This window comes from Lissotriton vulgaris, chromosome 8 (genome assembly GCF_964263255.1).
Source record: "Lissotriton vulgaris chromosome 8, aLisVul1.2, whole genome shotgun sequence".
NCBI classification, from domain to species: Eukaryota; Metazoa; Chordata; class Amphibia; order Caudata; family Salamandridae; genus Lissotriton; species Lissotriton vulgaris.
The window spans coordinates 150102856-150129621 of NC_141696.1; the positions used below are offsets into that span (position 1 = coordinate 150102856).

Genomic DNA, 26766 nt, shown 5'->3' on the forward strand with positions numbered 1-26766 from the left:
AAGATATCTTAAGGCTTGCATTCCACTACTAATACGCTTTAAACATGAAACCGAGAAAGAGCAAAATGTTTAAAAAAAACTCCTGTAATTGAACCCCACTGTTATGTATTTAGTAGTCTGAATTGTGGGAACCATGTTACTTAAACTACGTAACAGGAGCTAAGTTTCAAGTGCACATGAGTTTGCTTGGAGTCCAGTTTGTGGTCAGTAATTCAGCTGATGCCAAGATTGTCTAGGTTCTAAACAACAAGATAAATGCCAATACTAATACTTATTCAACAATTCACTACTCACAATCACACGTGACACTCAAAGTGATTGGAAAACGAACTCATTTATTTGTATTTTTATCTTTCTTTTTTGAGTAGGTTTTTTCAAAGAAAATCAGTTCATGTTATTATTTCAATGAACGTTTTTCAGATTTTTTTGAACCACAGGAAAATTACAAAGAAAACAACACAATTACTTCGCAATTACATATATAACACTACATTACACATTTTTAAAAACATTTAAGAAATGTGCAAAAGCTCAAGTTTTAAAGAAAAACAGACTAGATACAAAAGAAAAGAAAAAGAAACCCAAGGGAAGGTTGAAAAAATTAAATAAAGTTGTAGAAGTTCCTAAAGTACATCACAACCCTGGAAATATGATAACCAAACAGTAACGTATTCAGGTCATCAAATTCACTTCATTTTTCAGTATTTGCAGAGATATAGACCTGATACCTAAACTCAAAATACTTGTTTGGACACACAAAAGTAAACGCGTTTCAAACCCCTAATCTAGTTTGGCAGGGTTATCCTCAGGACCCGGAACAGAAGGAGCTAAAAGAACAAAATAAAAAGTGCACATATTATCATTTACTCAGACCACTCCCAAAGCACCCCAAACACCCTACTTCAATACTCCTTAGAGATTACCTAATATAAATGTCATTAGCACTTAACTGTGCATCTTCACTGATGTAGCAAAAACCACTATCGAAGAAAGGAAAGAAGAAGTAGAAAGCAAGGAGAGAAACGTTTAAATCTCAATTGGCACACCAATGCTGAAAACAACATTTTTCTTTTGAATCAACTTACATTTAAACAAAGGGACTTTTTGAACGAGATGAAGCTGTCTTGAAGATGATTAGTTTTGGAAAGGACTGCGGTTGTATTCTAAAATTAAAAAAAAGTCTTTAGGCGAAAAAGAAGCCAAAGGTCAAAAAATTAAGAAGCTAGAGCTAATTCATTGCCTAACAACTGGTCACGAAGTGAGCACAATCCTACATACCTTAAAGATCGTTGTCGACTTTATCCAAGTTCTTTACACCCGATTTTGGATTTTGTAATAATCTAGAGAAAGGAGAGAGAGTTGGTAAACCTTTAATCTCCAGTAATTGCCATTACACGAAGCACCTACTCGTGCTTGGTTACTCTCTAGCGAGATTGTTTGCTCACCTCATATTCTCGCTCCTTCCACCGCATCTCGCCCATCCATAATGTAGCCAGCAGCATAGATTGCGACTGGCTGCGCATTTTTATGGCGCTCGCACTTTTACGTGTGCCCGCCACCATTTTCCAAAAACGTTATTGAAATCCAAACAACAACAAGCTTTCGATTCTTAAAAGTCCTCAAAGTGCGACTACGATTTTACAAAGGATCACAGCGATAGACTATCGCTTAAGGTGACAATTTATATAATCGTTTCAAAACTATCATATTCAACTCAAATTATAATGCATCTTGGGAAATGTAGGCTGGTACACCAACAGGGTCAATCCCATTGTTTTGTCATTCATGATACATTATGCATTCTTTGTGCCATATATTTGCAACCCAGTCGTGTTTATAGCAAACCACATAGACGTGATACATCCAAATTTGCTGTCTGTAATCATAGATTAAAAATCTCAGATAGTTCATTTAATCCGTCTACAGTGGTGTTATACTTGACAATTAACTTTGCCTCTCTTTGCAATAGTGCTCTTTCCACATCGCCAACGCGTGAATCACTCTCAATCTTCGATAAAATTGTCCATTTTAGCTCATTCACTGTGTGATTTTGGAGCGGCCAATTGTTTACCTAAGGTGTGTTCACTGTCTTCTTGCGGATTCTAGACAAATTGTATATTGGCAAAACCAATCAGGAAGCCCGGCAACTCATGATACAACATATGTCTAGAATCCGCAAGACATTGCACGCAACTTTGGTAAACCATTGGATGCTCCAAAATCACTCAGTGGATGAACTAAAATGAACAATTTTATCGAAGATTGTGAGTGATTGACGCGGTGGCGATGTGGAAAGAGCACTGTTGCAAAGAGAGGCAATGTTAATTGTCAAGTATAACAGGGCTGTAGACGGATTAAATGAACTATCTGAGATTTTTAATCTATGATTACAGACGGCAAATTTGGATGTATCACGTCTCTGTGGTTGGCTATAAACAATACTGGGTTGCAAATATATAGCACAAAGAATGCGTAATGTGTCAAGGATGAACAAAACGATGGGATTGACCCTGTTGGTGTACCAGCCTACATTTCCCAAGATGCATTATAATTTGAGTTGAATATGATAGTTTTGAAACTATCATATAAATTGTCACCTTAAGCGATAGTCTATCGCTGTGATCCTTTGTAAAATCGTAGTCGCACTTTGAGGACTTTTAAGAATCGAAAGCTTGTTGTTGTTTGGATTTCAATAAAGTTTTTGGAAAATGGAGGCGGGCACACGTGAACGTGCGAGCGTCATAAAAATGCGCGGCCAGCCGCAATCTATGCTGCTGGCTACATTATGGACGGGTGAGATACGGTGGAAGAAGCGAGAATACGAGGTGAGCAAATAATGTCGCTAGAGAGTAATCAAGCGCGAGTAGGTGCTTCGTGTAATGGCAATTGCTGGAGATTGAAGGTTTACCAACTCTCTCTCCTTTCTCTAGATTATTACGAAATCCAAAATCGGGTGTAAAGAACTTGGATAAAGTCGACAATTTTCTCGAAACGATTTTCGAGGTATGTAGGATTGTGCTCACTTCGTGACCTGTTGTTAGGCAACAAATTAGTGCTAGTTTCTTCATTTTTTGACCTTTGGCTTCTTTTTCGCCTAAGTCGTTTTTTTATTTTAGAATACAACTGCCGTCCTTTCCCAAACTAATCATCTTGAAGACAGCTTCATCTCGTTTAAGAAGTCCCTTTGGTTAAATGTAAGTTGATTCAAAAGAAAAAAAAAATTCAGCATTGGTGTGCCAATTGAGATTTAAACGTTTCTCTCCTTGCTTTCTCCTTCTTCTTTCCTTTCTTCGATAGTGGTTTTCGCTACATCAATGAAGATACACAGTTAAGTTCTAATGAAATTCATATAAGGTAATCTCTAAGGAGTATTGAAGTAGGGTGTTTGGGGTGCTTTGGGAGTGGTCTGAGTAAATGGTAATACGTGCATTTTTTATTTTGTTCTTTTAGCTCCTTCTGTTCTAGGTCCTGAGGATAACCCCACCAAACTAGATTAGAGGTTTGAAACGAGTGGACCTTTGTGTGTTCAAACAAGTATTTTGAGTTTGGGTATCAGGTCTATATGTTTGCAAATACTGAAAAATTAAGTGAATTTGATGACCTGAATACGTTACTGTTTGCTTATCACATTCCCAGGGTTGTGTTGTACTTTAGGAACTTCTAAAACTGTATTTCATTTTTTCAACCTTCCCTTGGGTTTCTTTTTCTTTTCTTTTCTTTTGTATCTATTCTATTTTCCTTTGGAACTTAAGCTTTTGCACATTTCATAAATGTTTTTTTTAAAATGTATAATGTAGTGTTATATGTGTAATTGCGAAGTCATTGTGTTGTTTTGTTGTAATTTTCCTCTGGTTAAAAAAAATTTGAAAAACGTTCATTGAAATAAAACATGAACTGATTTTCTCAAAACAATCTATTCAAAAACGAAAGATAAAAAGACAAATAAATGAGTTACTTTTCCAAACACTTTGAGTGTCACGTGTGATTGTAAGTAGTGAATTGTTGAATAAGTATCAGATTGGCATTTATCTTGTTGTTTAGAGTATAGATTGGTCTAGCCTTGCTGATTATGGGCCAGAACCCTTTATTGATCTGAAGATTGTTTAGGTGGAATGTTGAAGTACCAGCAGTGGACCCCACTAAATTCAAATACTATTTCCCAAACAATTCCCAAAGTTCCAGTGAAGTTTCCAGACCATTTTGATTATCAAATCCAAAGGTATCACCTCTTTAGAGTATTGTTTTAGAGTTTATTTTCTCACAATCCAGTGCCTTCGTTGACGGCATTAAGATCCCCACCTGTGGAAAACAGAGAAATTCTGTTTGCAGTTGTACATATATGCAACTCTACAGAAGAAACAAATGTATATGAGCTAATGTTACAGATAAGTAACTTTGCTTCCACCGCAATGAATCTTCCAAGCAGTGGTAGCTGGTGACCTTTAAAAGTGGTGGGGCGTAATCCTTGTTTCGAATTCCAGTGAGCTTCTTCTTGAAGGGTTCCCTCACACTTTCTTGCACAAAGGGCCTCATTTACAAAAAAGGGGCGCCATCCTGTACAAAAACAATCCATGGAGGCCTTGTCCTCATTCAAAGTGTGCTGCAGAACACAACACACATGGAAAGAGGAAACAACTAGAAGAAATGAACACACTTCTCCTTGTTACACCTGCTCTGGGTAGGCGTAAGGTTTTGGCGCTGCCCCAGGTTTCTGTGACTTTGTAAATATGGGGCAGTGTCAAAATCCATGTTACCGCAACGCCCATCGAACGACTCCTTAACACAGAGTAAGGCATGTAGCGCTTTGGCTGCCTTGTCTTACTCGATATCTATGAGGCCATGCAAAGCCACAAAGGGTGACTTTGCATCACCTCAGAGATATGATTGAGAGGTCTGCGCCACTAGCGCACCTAAAAAAGTAACTCTCTGGTGGCGCAGGCCTCTTGTAAACAACCCTCTAAGTTTACTGTCTCACTTTGACTCACTTAGTCTCACCGTGTGTTGCTGGACTCGCAGCGGGTCTACATTTTATTTTCATTGTACCAAGAGTGAATAATTATTCAGTCTTGATACAATAAAAATAGACCGCAAACAAGGAGGGTGTAGTGTAGCTGTGGAGCCCATAAAGGAGAGCCACCACTGGTCCAGGGACACCTATCCATCAAACCAATCCATCCACTCAATGATCAATTTTTTCACTAATCTGCCCCCCATTCGTCCATCCTTTCAATCATCAATCCATTATTTTGCTTATCCATCCCCCCTTTCGTTCCATCTGTCCATCCTTTCACTCCATCCATCCATCATCCTCCTTTGGCGCATCCATTCATCCTCCCTTTCACTCAGCCATCCGTACACCTATCCATCCACTTTCGTCCCATCCATCCATAATCCATCCATTCATTCATCCATCAACTCATTCAGACATCCCTTGATTTACCCTTTCACTCAGAAATCTGTCCTTTCACTTACTCATTCATCTATTCATCCATCAATTCACCATTTCACTTATCCATCCATCCTTTTATCCAGAAATCCATCTACCCTGAATGTCACTCATCCAGCCATTGTTTTACACATCCAACTTTACATCCATCCTTTCACTCATCACTCATCCATCCTTTTATCCATCCATATTTTCACTCCATCCACTCATCATCTTTTCACACTTCCACTCATCCATCCATTCATTCTTCCAACCATCCATCTGGGTATTTACGGCCGAGATAAGGAGCACTCTGTGTGCTCCGCTCCATAATGTTTTTTCAAAGTGAAACCAAATGCAGTTCTATACATGTGTTACTGCCAGGAGAGCAGCCCCCTGCATCCCTCCTACAGCCTGTCCTTCTCCCACAGCCTGCCTCTCTGTGATAATCAACAAATTGTTGCCACCCACTCCCTCTGTGTCCTCATGAGCCTGCCCCAAACCCAGCCATTGAGGTGCATGGAGTTTTGTAACTCCTCCCAGGGCCACTGTACATGCCCCCCAAAAGCAACCTGATCCATGCCATTCTAATTCAGCACACCCTCTCATGTGAGGTCACTGCTGTAGCTTGTGCCTGCAGGTCAAAGAAAACCTCACCGGGCTGGCGCTTGCGCGGTAGGACTTCTGCTAAATTCACCCAACAGATCCATCACACCTCCTCAGAGCAGTATTTTCTTTTCAGCTGCTCTGTGTGTGTTTTTTACCCTGTTCTCGCCTGCTCCCCAAGGGTGGGAGGGCAATGCTCCTTTTGCCCAAGAACACCAGTTGCCCCTGCTTCCAAGGGCATGCAGAGGTCGGGCCTGAGGGAAGCATTTGTAGAGATGGGAACTGACACAGGAAGAGCTTTTGAAGAACGTCTTGACCAACTTCAATGTCAGCTTTGAGTTCAAGAAAAGGCAATAGCCCTCTTAGAACATATGCCAGCCAGTGTGTTCGCATCACCATTCTTGTGACACATCTGTGAGGAGGCTGGTGGGCCTTCTGATAGTGGAACTTGCTGCACTTAATCAGAATACTTTGCAACACCTTGTTGAAGAGCTGTCTGAAAACAATTCAACTGTTTGGTGAATTTTAGAATATGTGATTGGTTCCTGGGGTGCAGGGTAAGTTGCTATGTTGGGGTGTTTGCTGAATCTTAAAGCCTGGAATGGGCGGTTCCTCTAACCACAGTCAGTAGTTGATGGCTTGTCTGTAAAAAACATAATTTCAACTGTTTGGTGATTTTTAGAATTTGTGGTTGGTCCTGGGAGTCTACTATAAGTCGTGCCAGAGTTATGTGCCTTGTGTCTTCAGTGTCTTTCTGTTGTGTGGGCAAAGGGTAAGAAGTATAAGACTCGTCGCCCTCTCCAATACCAAGAGGAGCTCATTGTTTCTTTACGGTGTGTGCTCGATGTAAACTCCCATACATATGTGCTTCTTCTGCATCGCTTTCTGATGGTGGATTATGGTGAAATGTCTAGTATGTATTTGTATGTATTTATTGCTTATTAAGCGCAGCTGTCACCCCCAAGGGTATCCTGGCGCTGAGACCGAACCGTGCATCTATTAAAACAGCTACATTACTCTGGGGAACAGATAAGTTTTGAGGCTCTTTTTGAAGGTGAGCAGATCAGGGCAGCTCCTTAATGCTAGGGGGAGGGTGTTCCACATCGTGGCAGCCGCAAAACTGAAAGCACGACCACCCATTCTCGTTCTGTTAATTTTAGGGACTTTTACCAAGAACGCCGAAGATGATCTTAGAGGTCTGGCTGCCTGATACCAGAGGAAGAGGGTCTGAAGAGGTATTGGTCCCAGTCCATGCAGGGCCCTAAAGACAAGGCAGAGGGCCTTAAACGCGATTCTCTGCTGGACTGGAAGCCAATGTAGATCGGCCAAAGCTACCGATGAAGAGGCGGACCGTGGTCGAGACAAGGCCAGTTTAGCTGCCATGTTCTGTATCCTTTGGAGCTTTAGGATCAGAGTCTTCGGGGCACCCAAAAGTAGTGCGTTACAGTAGTCGATCCTACTGAGAATGGAACTACGCACTACCTCAGCTCTGGAGCCCCGTGGAAGAAGTGGCAGGATTTTCCGTAAAGCACGGAGCAGACCCATGCATGTTGCCGCCGTTTTATTTACGGAGGCATCAAGCTGCAAGTTGGGTTCGAATAGAACTCCCAGGTTACGAGCTGACTCTGCCGCCTCCACCGATCCCGGGATGGACATTGGCCAGAAGTCGTCCGGTAATGTACGGGGAGTTCGGTCCAAAGAGCAGTGGAGTACCTCCGTTTTCGATCCGTTGAATTGCAACGCATTGGCTCGCAGCCATGCTGCTGTGGCTGCCATACAGCGGTGAAAGACATCCCTTGAAATAGTCTCTGAGCCCTCGAATGAAAAAATCAACTGTGTGTCATCGGCATAGTTGACAACAAATATGCCGAATGACTTTATCAGTGTTATCAAGGGACGGAGATATATATTAAATAGGATCGGGCTGATTGCCGATCCTTGAGGGACTCCCTGTTTCACCGGTCTAGTGGCTGATCGAAAAGGTGGTAATGCCACGGCTTGTTGTCGGTTGTCCAAGTAGGACGTGAGCCAGTCTAGGGCCAGGCCACACACTCCCGCGCTCCGAAGACGGCCAAGTAAAACTTCATGGTCTACCGTGTCGAACGCGGCCGACATGTCAAGTAGCACCAAGAATGCAGACTTGCCCTTGTCGACTCGCGTTCTCAGATCGTCCAACACGGTGACCAAGGCTGTCTCGGTGCCGTGCGCTGGCCTAAAGCCATATTGTACAGCATCCAGACACAGATTTGTTTCTAGGAAGTTGGATAAGGCTCTTGTGACCCATCTTTCAAGAACTTTAATCGCGAATGGTAATAGCGAGATTGGCCTGTAATTGGCCGCACAAAGAGGGTCCAGAGAGGCCTTTTTCAACAAAGGTCTAGATCTGGCATTTCCGGATTTTTGGTAATAGCTGGCACTTTTTAAATAAATGTTGTCCTCCTGAAGACCTGGTGGGTGATGATAATACAGGGCTCTGAATCTGATCTGTTTCGCTTCACCTTGAACGAGTGCAGCTCATTCAGGCTGAGTGGTTCCATTGCCCTGCATCTCAAGGGTGAAGCAAAACTTAGTTCTTGTGTGCTTTTACTTACTTATTTAATAGGCGATTCTGTGGAACACTGTGCTTTCTTTTTCAGTCAATACCGCAAGCGGTTAGTGTACCAGAAACTGTGGGTGGGGCTACGGGGATGAGTTGGGGTCAAGTCACTGATGGTGAGAATAGTTCAGTATTCTTCATGAGAATCCATGGTTACAAGAATTTCAGTCAAAAGTGAGCCAGAACAGTCCTGTTTTCAGGGTCCTCCTGTAATTGAGCTCTGCCCTCAGGCTTTGGGCTTCTTGATTCACAGTCTAGGACCCTGAAGTTGCAAGTTTATGTCTTTGTGTTTGACCAGAATAAACACTCTTTGGGTAAGTAGGTGTGTGAATGCATGAAGCAAAGTCAAGTTAGGCATGAAATGAAGTATGGTGTGCATCCTTAAAGGTATGTTAGGCCTTTACCCCGAAAGGCCTTGTGGAAGACGCAGACTATTTTAAAATATATCCTAATGTTTACTTGGAGCCATTTTAGCACTTTAAAGGTTTCCTTTATGTGGTCGTCGTCAAATCCAGCAAAAGCTTTGGTCGGAGATGTGGAGAATTTTCTGAAGAAGAGTTTCAGGATGATGCCCTTGACCATTGTGTTGACTTGAGACAAGGAGTGCTCCACGTCGAAAGGGACTCTTTAGTTCCTCCCTTTCACATGCAAAGGTGGTGTTGTACCTAAGCTGTAAGAGTATTCATAGAGTTTATCCTTGATTTTGGTTCCAGTCAGGATCGTAGTTTTATTCAGTGCAAACATAGTGCAATGCTCCTTCATCCAGTAGGATGTATGCCTGGCCAGAAAGTTGCATTGGCCTGGACCATTTTATTGGGAACCCTAGAATATACTGTTTTGCATTAGTCCAGCCATTGAGGGAGCAGATCTCTCAGTATATTTGTGCAGTTTTCTACTGCATAGCAACAAGGTCTTCCTGAGCAGTTTTTATGCCATCGCTGTGTTGATGTTGGGGAGAAGGATTGATTACAATTAGAGACAATTCCAATGCTTGGTGTGTCTCACAGTGGGTGAGTTCACCTGGATGGCAATGAGCTTCTTGAACTAGAGCGTAATAGGCCCTGGGAGGTACCCTGTATCCTGTATCTAACAGTAGATGTATATAAAGCCCCATCGAGATTTTGATGCCCCAGCAGTATTAAGATTAGTTTGTAGCCAGATTCCAAATGTTAATCATCATGTGTTTCAATGAGTGCAAACGCATGAGGTCAAAGGAATGTATGATCCTGCAGTCCCCTATTTGTCTACATAGGTGACCCAGGTGGGATTTGATGGTTTACACCAATGAGGAGATGCATGGTTAGGTAACTGGGAAGGGATTAAGACCTCTGGATCTTTGCATGTTTCCTTGTTGATGCAGGATACCGATGATTTTATCCTGACTTGTTGCCTGGGAGACCGAGGGGAAGGCGCTGATCCGTTCAACCACTCTTCCAGAATGAGCATCTATCTGTGTACCTGAGTAGGTACTACTTCGAGATCCGCTGCATTGTTCGCAGCAAAGTTCCGAAAGGAAATGTGCAGCTGGTTGGTTTTGGTTCAAGAAAATAAGGCGGTCTAAAGCTGCAAGCCACCAGTGGTGGCTGGAATCTATGGGGAGGGGGCACAAAAAATAATATTTAAAAAACTTACCTGAAGACGAACCTTCAGCAGCCTGGCCACCAGGAAACTCCATTGACCAATCCTGGTGCTGCTGTCATGTAGCATGAGAGCGGCACCCTAATTGGAAGGAGCAGTCTCACTCTGTGCTCGACAGAGCTCTAGATGCCGGCACTTGCTCTAACCCAGCTGTCTTGAGATAACTGGGTAAGAGATGTTTAAAGTGCACATGTGTGGCGGGCCAAAAAGACATGTACACTTTAAACAATGCATTGACAGCCCTCCTTGTGGATGTCAATCAACAGGCCTGCCTCATCATGAAGCTCTGTTCGAGACAGAGGATAAAAAAAAGAAGGGTAATGAATGACTTTTTTTTCATCTCTGGGGCTTTGGGGCTAATCTAAGTGGGGAAATGCTCCTCTGCTCCAACGATGAAGCCGCCTGTGTCTGTTACCCATAGAAATGTGTGTTATGTATTAACGCCTTGCATGCTGCAGATGGCCCTCGGCCTCCGACGTCACGGTGGGCATGTGCGGAGGATGGCAGGGGGCCATCCGAACCCCGCCCACTCTTTATTTCGCCTGCACAGTGGGAAAATTCACACAGCGCGCAAGGGGTTAAAGCACCATAAATCAACATTAAAGTCAAAAAAATCAAGCGAATACGCAAAAATACCCACAATGAACTCGAGTAAGTCTGTATGTAGTACTAAGAATTACCACTAGATGCCTCTCTTGCACAAAAAAATACAACAAGAACAAAATACTAACAAACTATTCTGCTTTATAGAAGCCGATGTCAGGGGAAGAGTCATTTACCTCCCAGGCTGGTCCATCCTAATGCTTTTCATATTGCTCTGGTGGCTGGATAACAGCTAACACTACCTAACAGCTGGAGAGGCTTCTACAGTCCATGTCACCGTTCAGGAGTATAAGCAGGCGCACTGGGAATCAGCCGTATCAGCCTCCTCAATGCTTAGACCAAAAACTGCCTGCAAGAACAGTCCCATAAAAACAAAAAAACAAAACTACACTAGCTCTGGGCAGCTATTGTGCATGTTGGTAGGGTCCTTTTTTGCACCAAGAGTTTGAGGTAGCAGGAACGAGTATACACTCTGCCAGGTAGGGGTGGCTCTTGTAGCTGCAAACAGTGCAGAAGTGACATGCAATCGATAACTGTAGGATCACCCACATAGCCTTGGTGTGAAGGGCCGTTCTTGTTACTTTACTGACCCTATTCCAGCACGTGGCCTAATGCAGAGTTACAACTTGTAACTTAAAGAGAGCTTTTTTGGCTAATTGGGCGTGTGGCTCAGGCTGTGCCACGTACTGGCAGTCAGGGTGGACATAAGGTTGCCACCAGGCCGGTTTTTTACTGCCATGGCCTGTATTTTGATGGCCCGGCCATAACAAAAAACAAAACAAAAACAACCCCGTCTCAATACATACTTTAAACAGTAAACTTAAGAAGAGAACACTTTGATATATGTTAAAGAGCTGCCTTAACTAAGCTGACTCTTGACTGATAATTAAAATAAATAAAGAAAGTAAGTAATTTAAAAAAATTAATACCAACAAGTTATATTAAGTAATACTTAACAATCATGCCCGGGCTTTTCCAGAATGTTAAAACGTGAAAATTGCTCTGGGGTGGGGCTTTGTGGCAATTAGAATGAGCAAAGGGGTTTGGATTTGTCAGGACAGTCAGTTTTTCACCATTCATCTGGGGAGATTTCAGCAAATGTAACTAATTTCTCTTATTTAATCGATCATCGACTGACCACAGTTCTAGTGCACAATAAGTTAGCTGCCCCTAGCAAGACACCATTTAGTTAAAGCGAATGATATTGATTGTAAAAGTTGTGTTTAATTTACATTGATGCCTCTGTGCCTGAGCCGCTGTTAAGTTAGAAAATCTGTGTCCCTCGGCCTATGAATAGTTGTAGTCACGCTTCTATGTTTGAGGAATGACCCGGAGTTGGATATAAAAAAAAACGGGTTGGTCCAACTACCATTAACAACTACAGGGCCATAGAGAGGGCGGGCCACTGAGAGGGGGTGTGGCTTCAGCAGCCTTTCCTACCACCCACAATAATACACTGGTAAATACTTACAAAGCAGCGTCCCATGTCCTGGGCTGGATGCTAACGCTGTAAGGGAGTTTATAGTGGCGCAGACCTCCGCAAATGAGCTGCAAACTAACGGCATGTAGAGGTTCCTAGCGCACCTTCCTTTCAACGTGTGATCTTGGTTCTTCACCTTTAACTGGAGAAGGGAGCTGATATAATTGCGTGGCACAGGGTAAGTGCCATGCAAGTTGGTAGACCTGTTCAACTCCAGGCCTTTATAGCCCAAAAATCAGTCCCTAGTCATCAATTTAGGTTAACTTAACTCCAGTCCATATACCCCCAAATGCAATGCCTAGTCGTCGGTTTTACAGTATTCTCCCCCTCTTCAGCGTGGTCTCGTCCTTTTCCACTCTTTAAAATATTTTGGATGGAAACAATTGGTGATATCTTAAAATTCTCAAATCTGGTTTAAGGGTCATTTATTTTTGAGCGCGAACGTTTTGTTTTTTTCTTGTGTTTCAGCGCATAGATCCACACGGTGGCGCCAAAGGCTTTGAAATCAGCTCGTTACTATTTCTACTGTTCAGCCTTTGCGATTTACCCAATGACCGGGAAGGGTAGGGAAGTTGCCATATTTCATTGTTGTTATCTTGTGAGCGAATCGTGTTGCTGGTGGCAGATAATAAGCTAACTTTCTTGGAGCATAAGTCTTAAAATTCCTTGCTTATTGTTTTAAAATGTATTCCACTTTCTTGGAAGTCTAAATGCTTCTAGATTTATACATTTGGGAGTAAATTACTTCAATGACAAAACCATGCACGGCAGTAGGTGAGTGAGATGGCAAGAGAATTCTATGTCAAGACAGGAGGCTCCGATTATGCTTTCTCATTTCTTTAATGAAATGCTCAGCAGCCAATAAAAAACAACCAAAACTACATTTCCCATGAACACCAGGGAATGACCATAGAGACTATAGTATAAAAGGTCCTAACATTAGTCCTTCTTCCTCTTTCTTTGCTGCTCCGCAGCCAGTTAAGTCTCTTTGTCTCTATTTTCCTGCTCTTGCTGATTAATGCTGTTTTGATAAATTGTTAAATTGAACTTGCCTTGTGTTCCGCTGCTTTGCCTTGCTAGCGCGCGGTGCTTGTGCATGCTTTGAGCACTCCGGCTTCAGTTTTGTGTTTGCCGGTTCATTGCAGGTTATTGGGTTTCCGTCAGTTGGCGGCGTGTTTCTTGGGAGCGTGTGTTCGCCTCCCTGCGCCTGGCCGCTTGTGCCCGGTTGCCTTAGTGGAGCGGGAGTAGGGGTTGGCGGCTCGCAAGGAGAGCGCGAGCGCTCTTGAGCCAGTGCTTTCAAAGGCGGCAGCGTCGCGCATGCGCGCTGCGATATTTCCGGCTTGAGGCTTTGTTTACCTCACGCCGGTTGAGTGAAGGACCGTTTCTGAAGCGCTCCCGCCCACGGCCTTTGAACTTTCGACCCCGTTCGACGCCGGAGCACAGGAAAGTGCTTCGGTTGATATTTTATATGCATAGGCTCTGCCTAGAGTGATTTCTTATTCGGCAGGCTTCACTCCCTCCACATTTAATTGTTTATTCAGAGTCTGGACTATTCCTACTCTCTCTAGCCTGCTCTGGGGTTATCACTCCCCCGGCATTGTATCTTTGATACTGTCTTTTGGTACCAGTCATCTTGTGGGCTTTGAATTGTTGCACTGCAGTGCCATGGCAGAATACTATGACGCAGATGATGACTGTTTTTATGGGGATGAGGATAATGATACTCTCGGATATGATTTGGTGGAGGAGCTGGATAAGGGTGTCCAGCACTCGGTCAATAAGGCGCTTGTTCGTGCCATAAACCCACTGAAGCGTCATTTGAACCAGTATGCGTTGCAGCAGGGCTGGTTGCCTGCCTCGCAGAAAACCTCCAAGTCTCCTCTGAATCCTCATAAATCTGACTTTCAGAAGTTGGCGAAAACTTTAGCAAATGAGGCTTCAAAGTCTTCTGCACCTCATTTCACTGATGACTCGGATAATGCTCACACTTCTTCTGGTCAGGACTCTTCCCCGCCCAAGAAGCGTGTCCGCAAGGAACATTTTGTTGACGCACCTGAGCGTCCGTCTCTGCTGACTTTTGAACCGGCGGATATTGTCCACCCAAATTCGTCCTCTTGGTTACCCTCCCCAGCTGTGGCGGCTTATATTGAAGCGCACATTCGCCAACCGTTTGACGCTTCTGTTCGGGCCAGGCTCCGTTCTGAGTGCCCGAGACCAGATCTTGCTGACCACCTGGCAGACACTCCGGAGGTGGATCCTATGATGGTCACCTACCTTAAGAAATATTCGAAGGACCCTAAGAAGGGCCTCGACCGTTCCTGGAGGTCGTGTCAGGATAAATTGCTGGACATGCTTGGACCGCTTACCAAGATTCTGGATCTTGGCTTTAGAGCAAAGGAAGCTTCGTCTCTTGTGGACCCTGACAAACTCATTGAGTGGGCGCAGAGAGCTATATGCCAATTAGATAACGTTAATTGCGCAGTTTCTTCAGAAAGGCGCCGGTCCATCTTGCTCAAGTTGGATCCGAAGTTGGCGGAGCTGTCATCTTCCGAGTCGGGTCCTGAGGCGCAAGGCCTGTTGTTTGGTCAACCCTTTTTGAAAGAACTTACGAAGTTTGTCTCAACCTTCAGTGGCATAGATAAAGCACAGGCTTCGTTGCGCCGAGCGATGCGTCTGTTTTTTGCCAAGGCCGGACGACAGCGTGGACGCTCGTTCGGCCGTGGATCGCACCAACAGTCCCAGCGTGGAGCCCCACAACAGCGTGGTGGAGGATATGACTCCGGATACTCCACTCGAGCAAATTTCTACCCCTCCCGCAAGGTAAAAGGGCAGTATGGTAAAGGCCGATCTGGAGGGCAGCAAGGCCATTACCAGGATTCCGGCGCTACAGGTGAGCTTGATTCATGCTTGCGATGTGATGTTGGGGGGCAGAGTGCAGTTTTTCCTAGAAAACTGGCGTATGATCTCCAGCGATGCATGGGTGCTAGAAACAGTTCAAGGATTCAAGATAGAATTCTATCACCCTCTGCATCAGTCCCATCCTCCCCCCCGTTTACATTTTTCCCTTCGCGATCAAACTTGTCTTTCAGAAGAAATCGACGTTCTGCTTCAGAAAGGGGCGATTCTTCCCACCATCCGTCATCCGAAGGGCTTTGCCAGCTCAGTCTTTCTGGTCGAGAAGAAAGGAGGCGGGTCTCGCCTGGTTCTCAACCTGAAAGACTTCAACGGCTGGGTTGTGTACCGTCACTTCAAGATGGAGGGCATCCATCTCTTACGGGATCTCCTTCGCGAAGGAGACTGGATGGTCCGTCTGGATCTGAAGGACGCGTATCTGTCGATCCCAATTTACAAACCCCATCGTCGGTTTCTCCAATTTCAGTGGCAGGGGACTTGGTACGAATATCAGGTTCTCCTGTTCGGCCTTTCGTCGGCACCATGGTGCTTCACGAAGCTGCTGAGACCAGTTGTGGAACATCTGCGCTCTCGGGGGGTCAGATTGATTATTTATCTGGACGATATTCTCCTTATGGCGGATTGTCCCCTCCGGCTTCTGCAGCATCTGGAGTGGTCCATCGAACTTTTGCAGTCTCTCGGTTTTCTGATCAACGTTCCGAAATCAGTTTTGGTTCCGACTCAATCTATAGATTTTCTGGGCTTCCAGATAGACTCGGTTGCTTGCCAGCTTCTTTTACCCGGCCAGAAGCTTCGTTACATCAAGAGGGAGTTGACATCTGTTATTTCCAGACCGACTGTGTCATTGAGATCGTTGGCACGTGTAGTAGGTCTGTTGGCATCTTCCATTCAGGCGATCTTTCCAGGCCCCCTTCATTACAGAGCGATGCAACGGCTCAAGATCCAACATCTCCGGAAAGGCCTCAGATATTCGGACCAAATTCCCCTTACGGAGGAAGTGAGGTGGGAGATGCAATGGTGGTTAGACCACATGGAGGCCTGGAATGGTCGAGCCCTATTCGGTACGTCGCCGGAACTAGTGATCGAATCCGATGCAAGTCGGTGGGGCTGGGGAGCCCGTTGCGGGCCGGTATCGACGGGGGGTCGTTGGTCCCCTCAGGAGTTGTCTCTCCATATAAACTGTCTGGAACTCCTAGCGGGTTAGTTTGCGATCAGGTGTTTCTCTCCCCTTCAGACAGGTTGCTGCATTCTTCTCCGAATGGACAATGTGTCCGCAGTCCGCTATGTCAACAAGCTGGGCGGGACTCGATCCAAGGTGTTTGCGGAGATTGTCAAGGATTTTTGGCACTTTTGCCTCCAGCGGAAGATCACTGTTATTGCAGAGTATCTTCCGGGTCGCAACAATCAGATCGCGGATTGGCACTCCAGACATCTTCGGGATTTCAGCGACTGGAGGCTGCACCCTCGAGTGTTCCGTGCCATTCTCCGGCGGTGGGGCCAGTGCCACCTGGACTTGTTTGCTTCTCGCCTCAACACGCAACTCCCACAGTTTTTCAGTTGGAGACCGGATCCGCTGGCCTTGGCCACAGATGCTTTTCTTCAACGGTGGCCGACGACTCTATGCTATGCGTTTCCCCCATTCATGATGCTCCCGCGAGTTCTGGCTTACACCAAACGATTTCGAGCGGATCTGATTCTGATTGCTCCTCTCTGGAGGGCTCAGGCGTGGTTCCCGGTTCTCCTGGAGATGTGTTGCGAGCCGCCTCTCCTTCTTCCCCAGAAGCGGAATCTTTTACTGGATCCTCTCGGAGATCCACATCCCCTAATTCTGTCCGGCTCTCTTCAACTGCTGGCGTGGCAAATCTCGGGGATCGCTGGACGATCCCGGGCATTTCTAGCGACGCTTCCAAATTCATTAGTGAGACCTGGTCTCCCAATACTCACAAACGATATAAAGGCGCTTGGAAGCGGTGGTGTGATTGGTGTGCTCAACGGGAGATTGATCCCGTTTCTGCGGATGTCAGTTTGATCATTAACTTTTTGGCGGGCCTGGCTACCTCAGGCCTGGCTTATAGGACGGTCAATAGTTTTCGTTCCGCTATTTCCGCTGGCCATGTCCAGATTGATGGCAAACCTGCGGGTGAGCACCCTTTCATTTCCAAATTACTTAAAGGGATTCGTCTTTCGAAACCTCCCACTCCTAAATATGTCTCTTTATGGGATGTTTCCATTGTTCTGAGGTTCCTGGAAGCTTGGCCTTCCAATCTCTTGTTGTCCCGTAAGCAGCTGTCTGCTAAGTTGACAATGTTGTTATGCCTTGTATCTTGCAAGCGTGTGTCAGATGTCCGCGCTCTAGATCTTGCGGGTCGCTGCTTCACTCCTGAGGGTGTTACTTTTCGTCTTTCTAGGAGAACTAAGTCTAATACTGCTTCCATTTCGTATCCTTCTTTTCCAAATCATCCCAACCTTTGTGTTGTGCAGTGCCTTAAGGATTATGAGGTGAGTACTGCTTCTTTGCGATCAGACATGCAGGGTCAATTGTTAATTGCCTTGCAAAAACCATTTCGCCCTGTCACTCCCGCCACTCTGGCGCGCTGGGTGCGTTGGCTTATGTCAGAGGCGGGCATTGATGTATCTGTGTTTCGTGCCCATTCTGCACGTGGGGCTATGGCTTCTAAGGCTTTTTCTATGGGTGTCACGCTTTTTGGCATTATGAAGGCCGCAGATTGGTCTTCTGATTCAGTTTTCAAGACATTTTATTACAAGCCTATTGATAGTGTTGCTTCTGTGGTGGTGGACCAGCTTTGAAGAAGCATAATCGGAGCCACCTGTCCTGACATAGAATTAAAAATTTGCAAACATTCGTGACAAGAATTTTCAATTCTATTAAGGACTAGGAGGCGAGGATTATCCCACCCTTTGTACTTCATTTGCATTGTTATATGCTGTGCAATGTTTAACTGCTGTTGCAATTATATTACTCCTTGTTTTTTCCCGCCTGGATTGCTCTGACGATCTTCCATTATTTGGATGTTACGGCTTTGTGTCTTTTTTCAGGTTCAGATCAGAAGTGATGTTGTCCATCTTTCTCCTGGTTTGCCTTCGTCTCCTGGTTTACAGACCCAGTGTTCTTCTGACTTCTATTTCAAGATCCTTTGGATTTCTGCGGCGTGTTTGGAGCTGTTATTGTTAATATACATGGGATTGCATTTTGGACTGGAACTGTTTCCACAAAGAAAGAGGAAGAAGGACTAATGTTAGGACCTTTTATACTATAGTCTCTATGGTCATTCCCTGGTGTTCATGGGAAATGTAGTTTTGGTTGTTTTTTATTGGCTGCTGAGCATTTCATTAAAGAAATGAGAAAGCATAATCCTCGCCTCCTAGTCCTTAATAGAATTGAAAATTCTTGTCACGAATGTTTGCAAATTTTTAAATCTTGATGATTTAGAATGTTCCGTCGTGAGCAAAACGAAAAACAGGTAAGTTAAAAGAATGTATAGAACTCACAGTCTGGGCACATGGAATGAAAGAGATGGCTGTGTGAGACATTGTGGGGAAACAGACTGGACCCAATGCATTGCACAGGAGTGACCCTCATGCTGGCTTGTTTTTACTGGACTTAAACATGCACAAAAGGGGCATAGCAAAAACTGGCTGATACACCGGGTAGGTAGGACGCATATAGGTAAATGCATAGGTTTATTGACTATTTAGTCCTCACTGCAAAAGTCAGTTGCTTCAATGCACTTTAGATTGTCAGGAGCTTCAGCCAAGTGTACAGTGCTTTTCCATGGTCCTGTCCAATTACAACATTTACACTGACAAGCTTTTTTTATAGCCTATAGAATGGTGTCCGGAGACTGAGGTTACATTGATTTCCCCACTGCATTGCCCATGACCTTGCCTTGTTGATATGTCCTTCACATGGTTGTGTTTTTCCTTATTACTTCTTTAAGGCCTGGGGGTTGTGGTTACAAAGTTCTCTCTTGGTGTGTTGATGGCTGATGCACAGCATCCTCTTTGATGAGGTCATGAATTTCGAAATTGTGTGATGTATCATTAGAGTGTGCTTTGGATCTTTAGTAGTTATTTGTTTGAGTAGTTGTGAATTCGTTGTTTAGATTTTACCCTGTGTCTGGTCTTCATTAAAGGTGGATTTTTAGTTTCCTCTCGGGGAACACAAGGGTGAGGGCTTTGCAAATATTTATGGGTAAAAATATTGTAGACCCGGGGTAGTATTGCTAAAAAGGATCTGTTAACCTTTCGTTTGAGTTTTTTTAGTGTTGATCAGTGGTTCGTTTTCCCTTGATTAAACGTGGAGTTGGGACCTTTCATCTGGTCTTGGATGTACACACACTAAAATCCTTTTAGGCATTTGTATGTGTGACAAAGAGTCTTGAATGTGACTTTCCCCCCAGGTGGAGGCTTCTTAGTTCCGTTTATAGTTCTCATATGAAGTGGCTTGGTGGATATTGTTTTTTAGGTCTCGCGACCTATCAATGCGCGCAAGCGCATTGAGCGGAGCGAGAATTCATGTCAGCAAAATCCTCTTCAAACCAAGGGCTTTCAGCCCCGCGGTTTTCTTGAAGTTCACGTGAAACAAGCACGCGCATCGCATGCAAGCCCAGCCTCTGCACTCCTCCCCTCGCTCGCATTCCCAGGCTCTCCCGCCCCCATCCGGCATCAGGCACTCCTCCCACACCTCACGGACATCTGTTCATTTCTCCCTCCCCTCCCCAGTTAGCTTCCCCCAGGCCCCTGCTGCTTCACACCCTCATCGCCGCTCGGCCCCATACAAGCCCAGCCTCTGCACTCCTCCCCTCGCTCGCATTCCCAGGCTCTCCCGCCCCCATTCGGCATCAGGCACTCCTCCCACACCTCACGGACATCTGTTCATTTCTCCTCCCCCTCCCCAGCCAGCTTCCCCCAGGCCCCTGCTGCTTCACACCCTCATCGCCGCTCGGCCCCATGCAAGCCCAGCCTCTGCACTCCTCCCCTTGCTCGCATTCCCAGGCTCTCCCGCCGGATCCCAGAGCGCACCCATGGCTCCGTCACAAACACGCACCTAGACGGTTTCAGCTCCCTTCTCCCTTCACTCACGGGGCCAGTCAGGGCGGGTGCACTGTCCTAACAAGCTGGCTACAAAACTAATTCCTGCTTTGCGTACAGTTCCACACCTCTGAGGCCTGTCAGTAGTGGGAGTTGTTGCAGCCAGCCCTCCGCCTGCACCATTACTCGTGGCGTGTCCTTGGCTGTGCTTATGGCCCTTCGTGTTGTGCCTCTCCTCCCAGCTTCTGCTTGTGCAGGACTTATTCGGTTATATCCCCCAATATGTTGCTCAGGCTGCTGGGATATCCTGCCGGTGTTCCTCAGAACTCCACGTCCCCTGGCGTGTAGCACCCAGTTCATAAGCCTCTACGGGCCCCCGAAAGTGTCATGCAATAAACTTCTCTGTGCCTCGGGGGTGCACAGGCAGCATATGTGTAGGCCACAGAGTGGGACGTTATGGGCCCCATCAACGTGCTTCAGATGAACGTTTCAATGTTTTTTTGCAGTCACTTCCCACGAAGTTCCTGACCTTTCCACTGTACACAGGAAGTTCATGAACCTCGAGCTTCCGGAATACTGGCCTGAGATGTCCCAGTCGACCTCTGGGAATTCTTCCGCTTCTTTACTGTGATGGCTCGTGGCAAAGCCCCCAGTATCTTCCCTCTATCTCACGCGCAGCACACCCCTTTCGTCCACAATGATTCTGTTCTTCATTACTTCTTGGTCGTGATTTGTTTGTAGCATCAGTCTCAAGGGGGACAAATCACTGAGAGGGGGAGGGGCAGGGAGGAAGGGAGAAAGACCCATAACAGGGACTGCTGCAGCTGCGCGCGCGCTCTAGTCTATACTCTATGTTTATTAGCAGAATTAGATAACCAGTTTGTTTATTAAGCACTCACGGAACACTAAGGTGCTTCTAGGCGCACTGCGAATGTAGCGAACCTGTTGCTGGTGAAAGGTTCCAGGGGAGAGGATGGTACACTGGACGAGGCTGCGCAGGACAGATGCAACTGGTGATTGGATGTCGCTGTTCATACAACCTTAAACTATCAAAGAATATTCTTGCTCAAGAGGATATGCCACTCGCTACTCTATAAAAACATGCATTAAGAAAGAAAAATGAACATGTAGGAAACATAACCTGAACATGCATTTACCTGGCTATGAAGACCAGCAGCAGCACTTATTATTTGCTACTTACCATGCAGATACATATTTCCAAGAATATCCGCCTGCCACACTTCTCCTCTCCTCGCTCGCATTCCCGCCCCGCCCCCCCCCCCACCAGGCTCTCCCGCCCCCATCCGGCGCTTTGGACATGTTTCTTAGCCCCGTATGGCAGCGCATCTTCCTCAATGGAGGCAGCTCATCTCACCCTACCCATCCCATCCCCTCGAGTCCCTTGCACATTTCCCCCCTGCTACTTCACAGATTCTCACTAGTGCGCAGGAGCCGGCACTGCACCCCCAGAGGAAATCAGAAGCACATGCAGAGAGATGGACGACTCCAATAATGCAGCGGCGACCGCAGCCCCATCAGCCATGACAGGCTGTTAGTTACAAAGATCACAAGTTGTGTACGAGTCAGAACAGTGCTGCGTCGAGGAGTTACAAAGATCACAAGTTGTGTACGAGTCAGAACAGTGCTGCGTCGAGGAGTTACAAAGATCACAAGTTGTGTATGAGTCAGAACAGTGCTGCGTCGAGGACACAACCTATAAACACACACGGAGCAGCCTGTGTTCAGCAGCCAGAAGTTCCGCTGCAGGACAACACAAACGAAAACAAAACGGGAACACAAAATCAAACTTTGTGAATAGTAGGCGCGACCTGCCAGGTCCTTCTTGTCTGCCAATTTGCCAGTTCATCTTAGATGGTCTCCAGGTTTAAGTTGGCAAAGGCATGTGTCAAGTGATGACATTTCATAGCTGACCACCTCAAGCCACAATGCTTCGGTGACGTCACATGCTTCAGATGAACGTTTCAATGTTTTTTTGCAGTCCCTTCCCACGAAGTTCCTGACCTTTCCACTGTACACAGTAAGTTCATGAACCTCGAGCTTCCGGAATGCTGGCCTGAGATGTCCCAGTCGACCTCTGGGAATTCTTCCGCTTCTTTCCTGTGATGGCTCGTGGCTAAGCCCCCAGTATCTTCCCTCTTTCTCACGCCCAGCACACCCCTTTCGTCCACAATGATTCTGTTCTTCATTACTTCTTGGTCGTGATTTGTTTGTAGCATCAGTCTCAAGGGGGACAAATCACTGAGAGGGGGAGGGGCAGGGAGGAAGGGAGAAAGACCCATAACAGGGACTGCTGCAGCTGCGCGCGCGCTCTAGTCTATACTCTATGTTTATTAGCAGAATTAGATAACCAGTTTGTTTATTAAGCACTCACGGAACACTAAGGTGCTTCTAGGCGCACTGCGAATGTAGCGAACCTGTTGCTGGTGAAAGGTTCCAGGGGAGAGAATGGCACACTGGACGAGGCTGCGCAGGACAGATGCAACTGGTGATTGGATGTCGCTGTTCATACAACCTTAAACTATCAAAGAATATTCTTGCTCAAGAGGATATGCCACTCGTTCACCATCCAACAATGATCCCAAATAGTTGGCTGTTGATGAGCTCAAAACAGAACGCAGAATAATACAAAACTCGCTACAGAGCACACTGGACTAGGCTGCGCAGGACAGATGCAACTGGTGATTGGATGTCGCTGTTCATACAACCTTAAACTATCAAAGAATATTCTTGCTCAAGAGGATATGCCACTCGCTACTCTATAAAAACATGCATTAAGAAAGAAAAATGAACATGTAGGAAACATAACCTGAACATGCATTTACCTGGCTATGAAGACAAGCAGCAGCACTTATTATTTGCTACTTACCATGCAGATACATATTTCCAAGAATATCCGCCTGCCACACTTCTCCTCCCCTCGCTCGCATTCCCGCCCCCCCCCCCCACGCCTCCCCCCTTCCCACCAGGCTCTCCCGCCCCCATCCGGCTTCCCTCCGGCCATTTGCCAGCATTGCGAGGCCATTTCTGTGGAATCCAAAATGGCCTTAAGCAAAACAAGCACTGGTGTTGCCAATAGGTTTCGCATTTGGAAAGTTGGAGCTATTGGTTTTGTAAATGACATTTTATATTTATATATCGTTATTGGCATTGCCATTGTTATTTGTAATATCAATACATCTAAGTCACGTCAATACAAAACACATGGCATTACAAATGCTAAAAGTTTCACATTTGCTAAAGTTAAAAGTATTGGCATTGTAAATCACAAAACATAAATATAAAATGTCATTTACAAAACCAATAGCTCCAACTTTCCTACTGCGAGACCTATTGGCAACGCCAGTGCTTGTTTTGTGCGTGTCTTTTATATTTGGGTGTGTGGGTGTTACACATACAGGGCGTTTCCGCTCACAAGACGCGAGTTGAGTGGCGCACCTCATGATATTCAGGAGCAGTGAATGGCAGTGAACTTTTTAGGAGTTTCATCTGGAAGGAGACTGATTTTTACTACTACCCAAAAGTAGGTGTTTAGGCGGAGGCCTACTTCCCATTGATTCCTAGGTTTCTTCCTTTAGGGCTGACGAGGGCTGTGTCTGCGAAGAAGTTGGGTGGGCGACGCAGAGTAATTATTTTAAACTCCTAGGGTGTTTCAAGGATCAGAGCTTCAGGAGGGCGATTGATACATCTCTGATTCGGTCTCTCCCCAGAGACACATAGCATAGTTCTGTGTCATCAGTGTAGGGGTGTGTTTAGAGGTGGTGTATTAGAACGTACACGAAGCATTTGATAATGTAAAAAAATGCATATCTAGAGGGAAGGAGAAAGTTTTGTGATACTTCAGAGGTGACTTGGCTGTTTTATTGTTACCCAACGTTTTTATTCTGTATTTACTCTATAGGTGTTATATAAGCATGCTATCATATAATATATGTTGTGCTGTTTTATGGTTGTTGTGCTCAACCGACTAAAGAACTTATGATGATGACTTTGCTGGGAGAGGATACAAAGGTGGGTTGTCACTCTGGCTGCATTTGCTTTGAAAATATTTGAATGCAATGGATGCTGGTCTGAGACGCCAGGTACCCATTGGAAGTCATTGCAAAAGATTCTGTGATCTATCATGTTGAATGCGGCTGACACCTCTAGGAGGACTGTCAGCCTGTTGATTATTTTGCCTGCAGTGGTGATGAGGTCTCTGTGCCTTTTGAAGCAAACGCCTTACCCATGATTAGCCTGGATTTCACCTTTCAATTTATTATCTTTAATATTCTTTTAATTCTAGGTATTGTCCTTTATTTATCACTGCCTGTGTGCGCGTCCCATTGGGCAAGAAAATCATCAGTTATTAAAGCTAGGCGGCCCGTCCATCAGATGCTTTTCTGTAGTAGGGTTTCGCCAACCTCCAGAGCTGTCAGTGATCGTTCTTTAAAGCTGTGAACACTGTGTTCTTCAGTAACCTGCTATTGCTGTCTTTAGGCCCCACCCCGTGAATATTGTGTCACAGTGCAGCAGGTGATAGTGGCTGGGAGGAGGACATGGCTCTGAGGCAGAATACACTTTACCGCTGCTTATGGATTTGTTGGCAAAGGTAGAAGCCCAAAAATCTGAAAAGACCACAACATCTTTCCCCCATATTCCCAGACCCTTAGGGTCCTTTCTTACGCCCCATGGTAGTGGCACCTGTTGCTGCATTGAAGAGTAATCCTTGCCATGCCCTGGATGCCCCAAACGTCATCAGTGGAAATGTAATAGCGGTTTGATTGCTGGCGGGATGGGAGGGATTTTCCACACCAGAGAACCTATCAGCCGTGAAGCCGTGTTTAAAAGGGACATCAAGTATATTTCTCTCCTCCACTCAACCTCAAGCTTTGCAAGGATCTGCTCTAGGAAGCTTGACAGATGGAGGGAAGTAGTGTTTCCTATTTAGGGGCTGAATTTCCATGGTAGGTGTTCTCTAAATCTCTTTTAAGGGTTCAAACAATTGTATGTTACCTCTCTAAGGGGTCATTAAGAATCCTGGTGGAAGTTTTAGTTGAACAGACAGGAAATAATGGATCCAGTCACAGCATTTGTGTTAATTGGAACTTGGACAGTGTATGATCTCTTAAAAAGTGTAATTCTACTGGTTGAATAAAAATATTATATGAAGCCAGTTAACGCTGCAAATGACAAGTCCCAACATATTGCTCCAGTCACCTCCTATCTTCTCTACAGTATTTCATCAGATGTACAAATACTCATACAAATGCAACTAGGTTCAGTAAAAACTATCTGTAGATGGTTAATTAGAGTTTCTACCAGGTGCTAACTCTTGCTGTGTTTGAAATCAGTGGATCACCAAACCCTGGGTTCTGTTTTTCACCAAGCTCAGAGTGTGCGTCCACGCAGGGAGGATCTCCGACTGCGCACTTACCTACAGCGACCATGAATGGGCATCGCGAGTCTGCCGTGCTGAGCAGCTCCGCGGCTGCTTTTGGTTTTTTGACTCCTATTGACTCATTGTACTTTTAAATCCATGCATTTTCTCAGTGGCTGAATTTGTTTTCTTTCTCCTGCATAGACATGGAAATTATATTTTCAACACATCTAACCCTGTGTTATAGAAAATATAATCTTCCGTTCCTGCCTGATTGTCATGTGAGCACAGTGGGCCTGATTCCCTTCCTTAAAATGTGCTTTTCCCTTGTGACTGAAGACTCAAGCTGCTGCACCCCTGGCCTGACTTCTCTCGTAATCCTGTCTCCTATTGTGTTTGCTTCGGAAGCGCTGATGTCCCAAATACAAACTTGTGTTAAAGGTTTTGTCCACCCTTGAATTGTGGTTTTTCCCACCACCCTGAGCAACTTATTCCTTCAAAGTGTAGCTGTTTTTTATTTTTCCTTGTTTTAGTGTGAATTTTACCACTATGTTGCCATTTTTTGTCAAAATGGCCTCTATAAAGTTGTTTTGTACTGTTCAAGAGTGTTTTGCGTTCGTTGCCAGTCTCTCAGAAAACAGTCCATAACGCTGATGGTTCTTGTACCATGTCATTCTCTTTAGGTGGCGTCTCGGAAACATAAGAACTTACAACCCTGAGCAGATCATGCTAAATGCTGCCGTCCGCCGGACCAGTCGAGAAGTCAACATCATGAAGGAAAAACTGATCTTTTCAGGTACGTCAGGTCAATGGAAAGTGGGGCGGGCATCTGTACAGTTAAAGTGACAACCATGCATATTTTTGACCGAAACCATAAGTGTTCATAGTTCTGTCTCTGATCTCATTGAAATGTTATTATGACAGAATTCTACTGTTGGACTGCCTAGAAAAGCAGCCACTTAATATCTAGCAGTTCTCCCTAAAATCTTTCCTTCGACTGCAATCTATAGAGCAGCGCCAAGATGCCTCCTGTAATATAGCGCTTCTCAAAACGAAAAAAATCTTTGAGTGTACGT

At 45.2% G+C, this 26766-nt stretch overlaps 1 protein-coding gene across 1 annotated transcript in view; it reads left to right on the top strand.

Moving 5' to 3' along the window:
- The window catches only part of GDPD5 (glycerophosphodiester phosphodiesterase domain containing 5), an 899605-nt gene that overhangs the window by 866662 nt on the left and 6177 nt on the right, over positions 1–26766 (top strand). The window contains exon 15 of the mRNA XM_086933859.1: positions 26374–26486. Coding sequence (XP_086789985.1) covers positions 26374–26486 — 113 coding nt within the window. The remainder of the gene's footprint in view (positions 1–26373; positions 26487–26766) is intronic.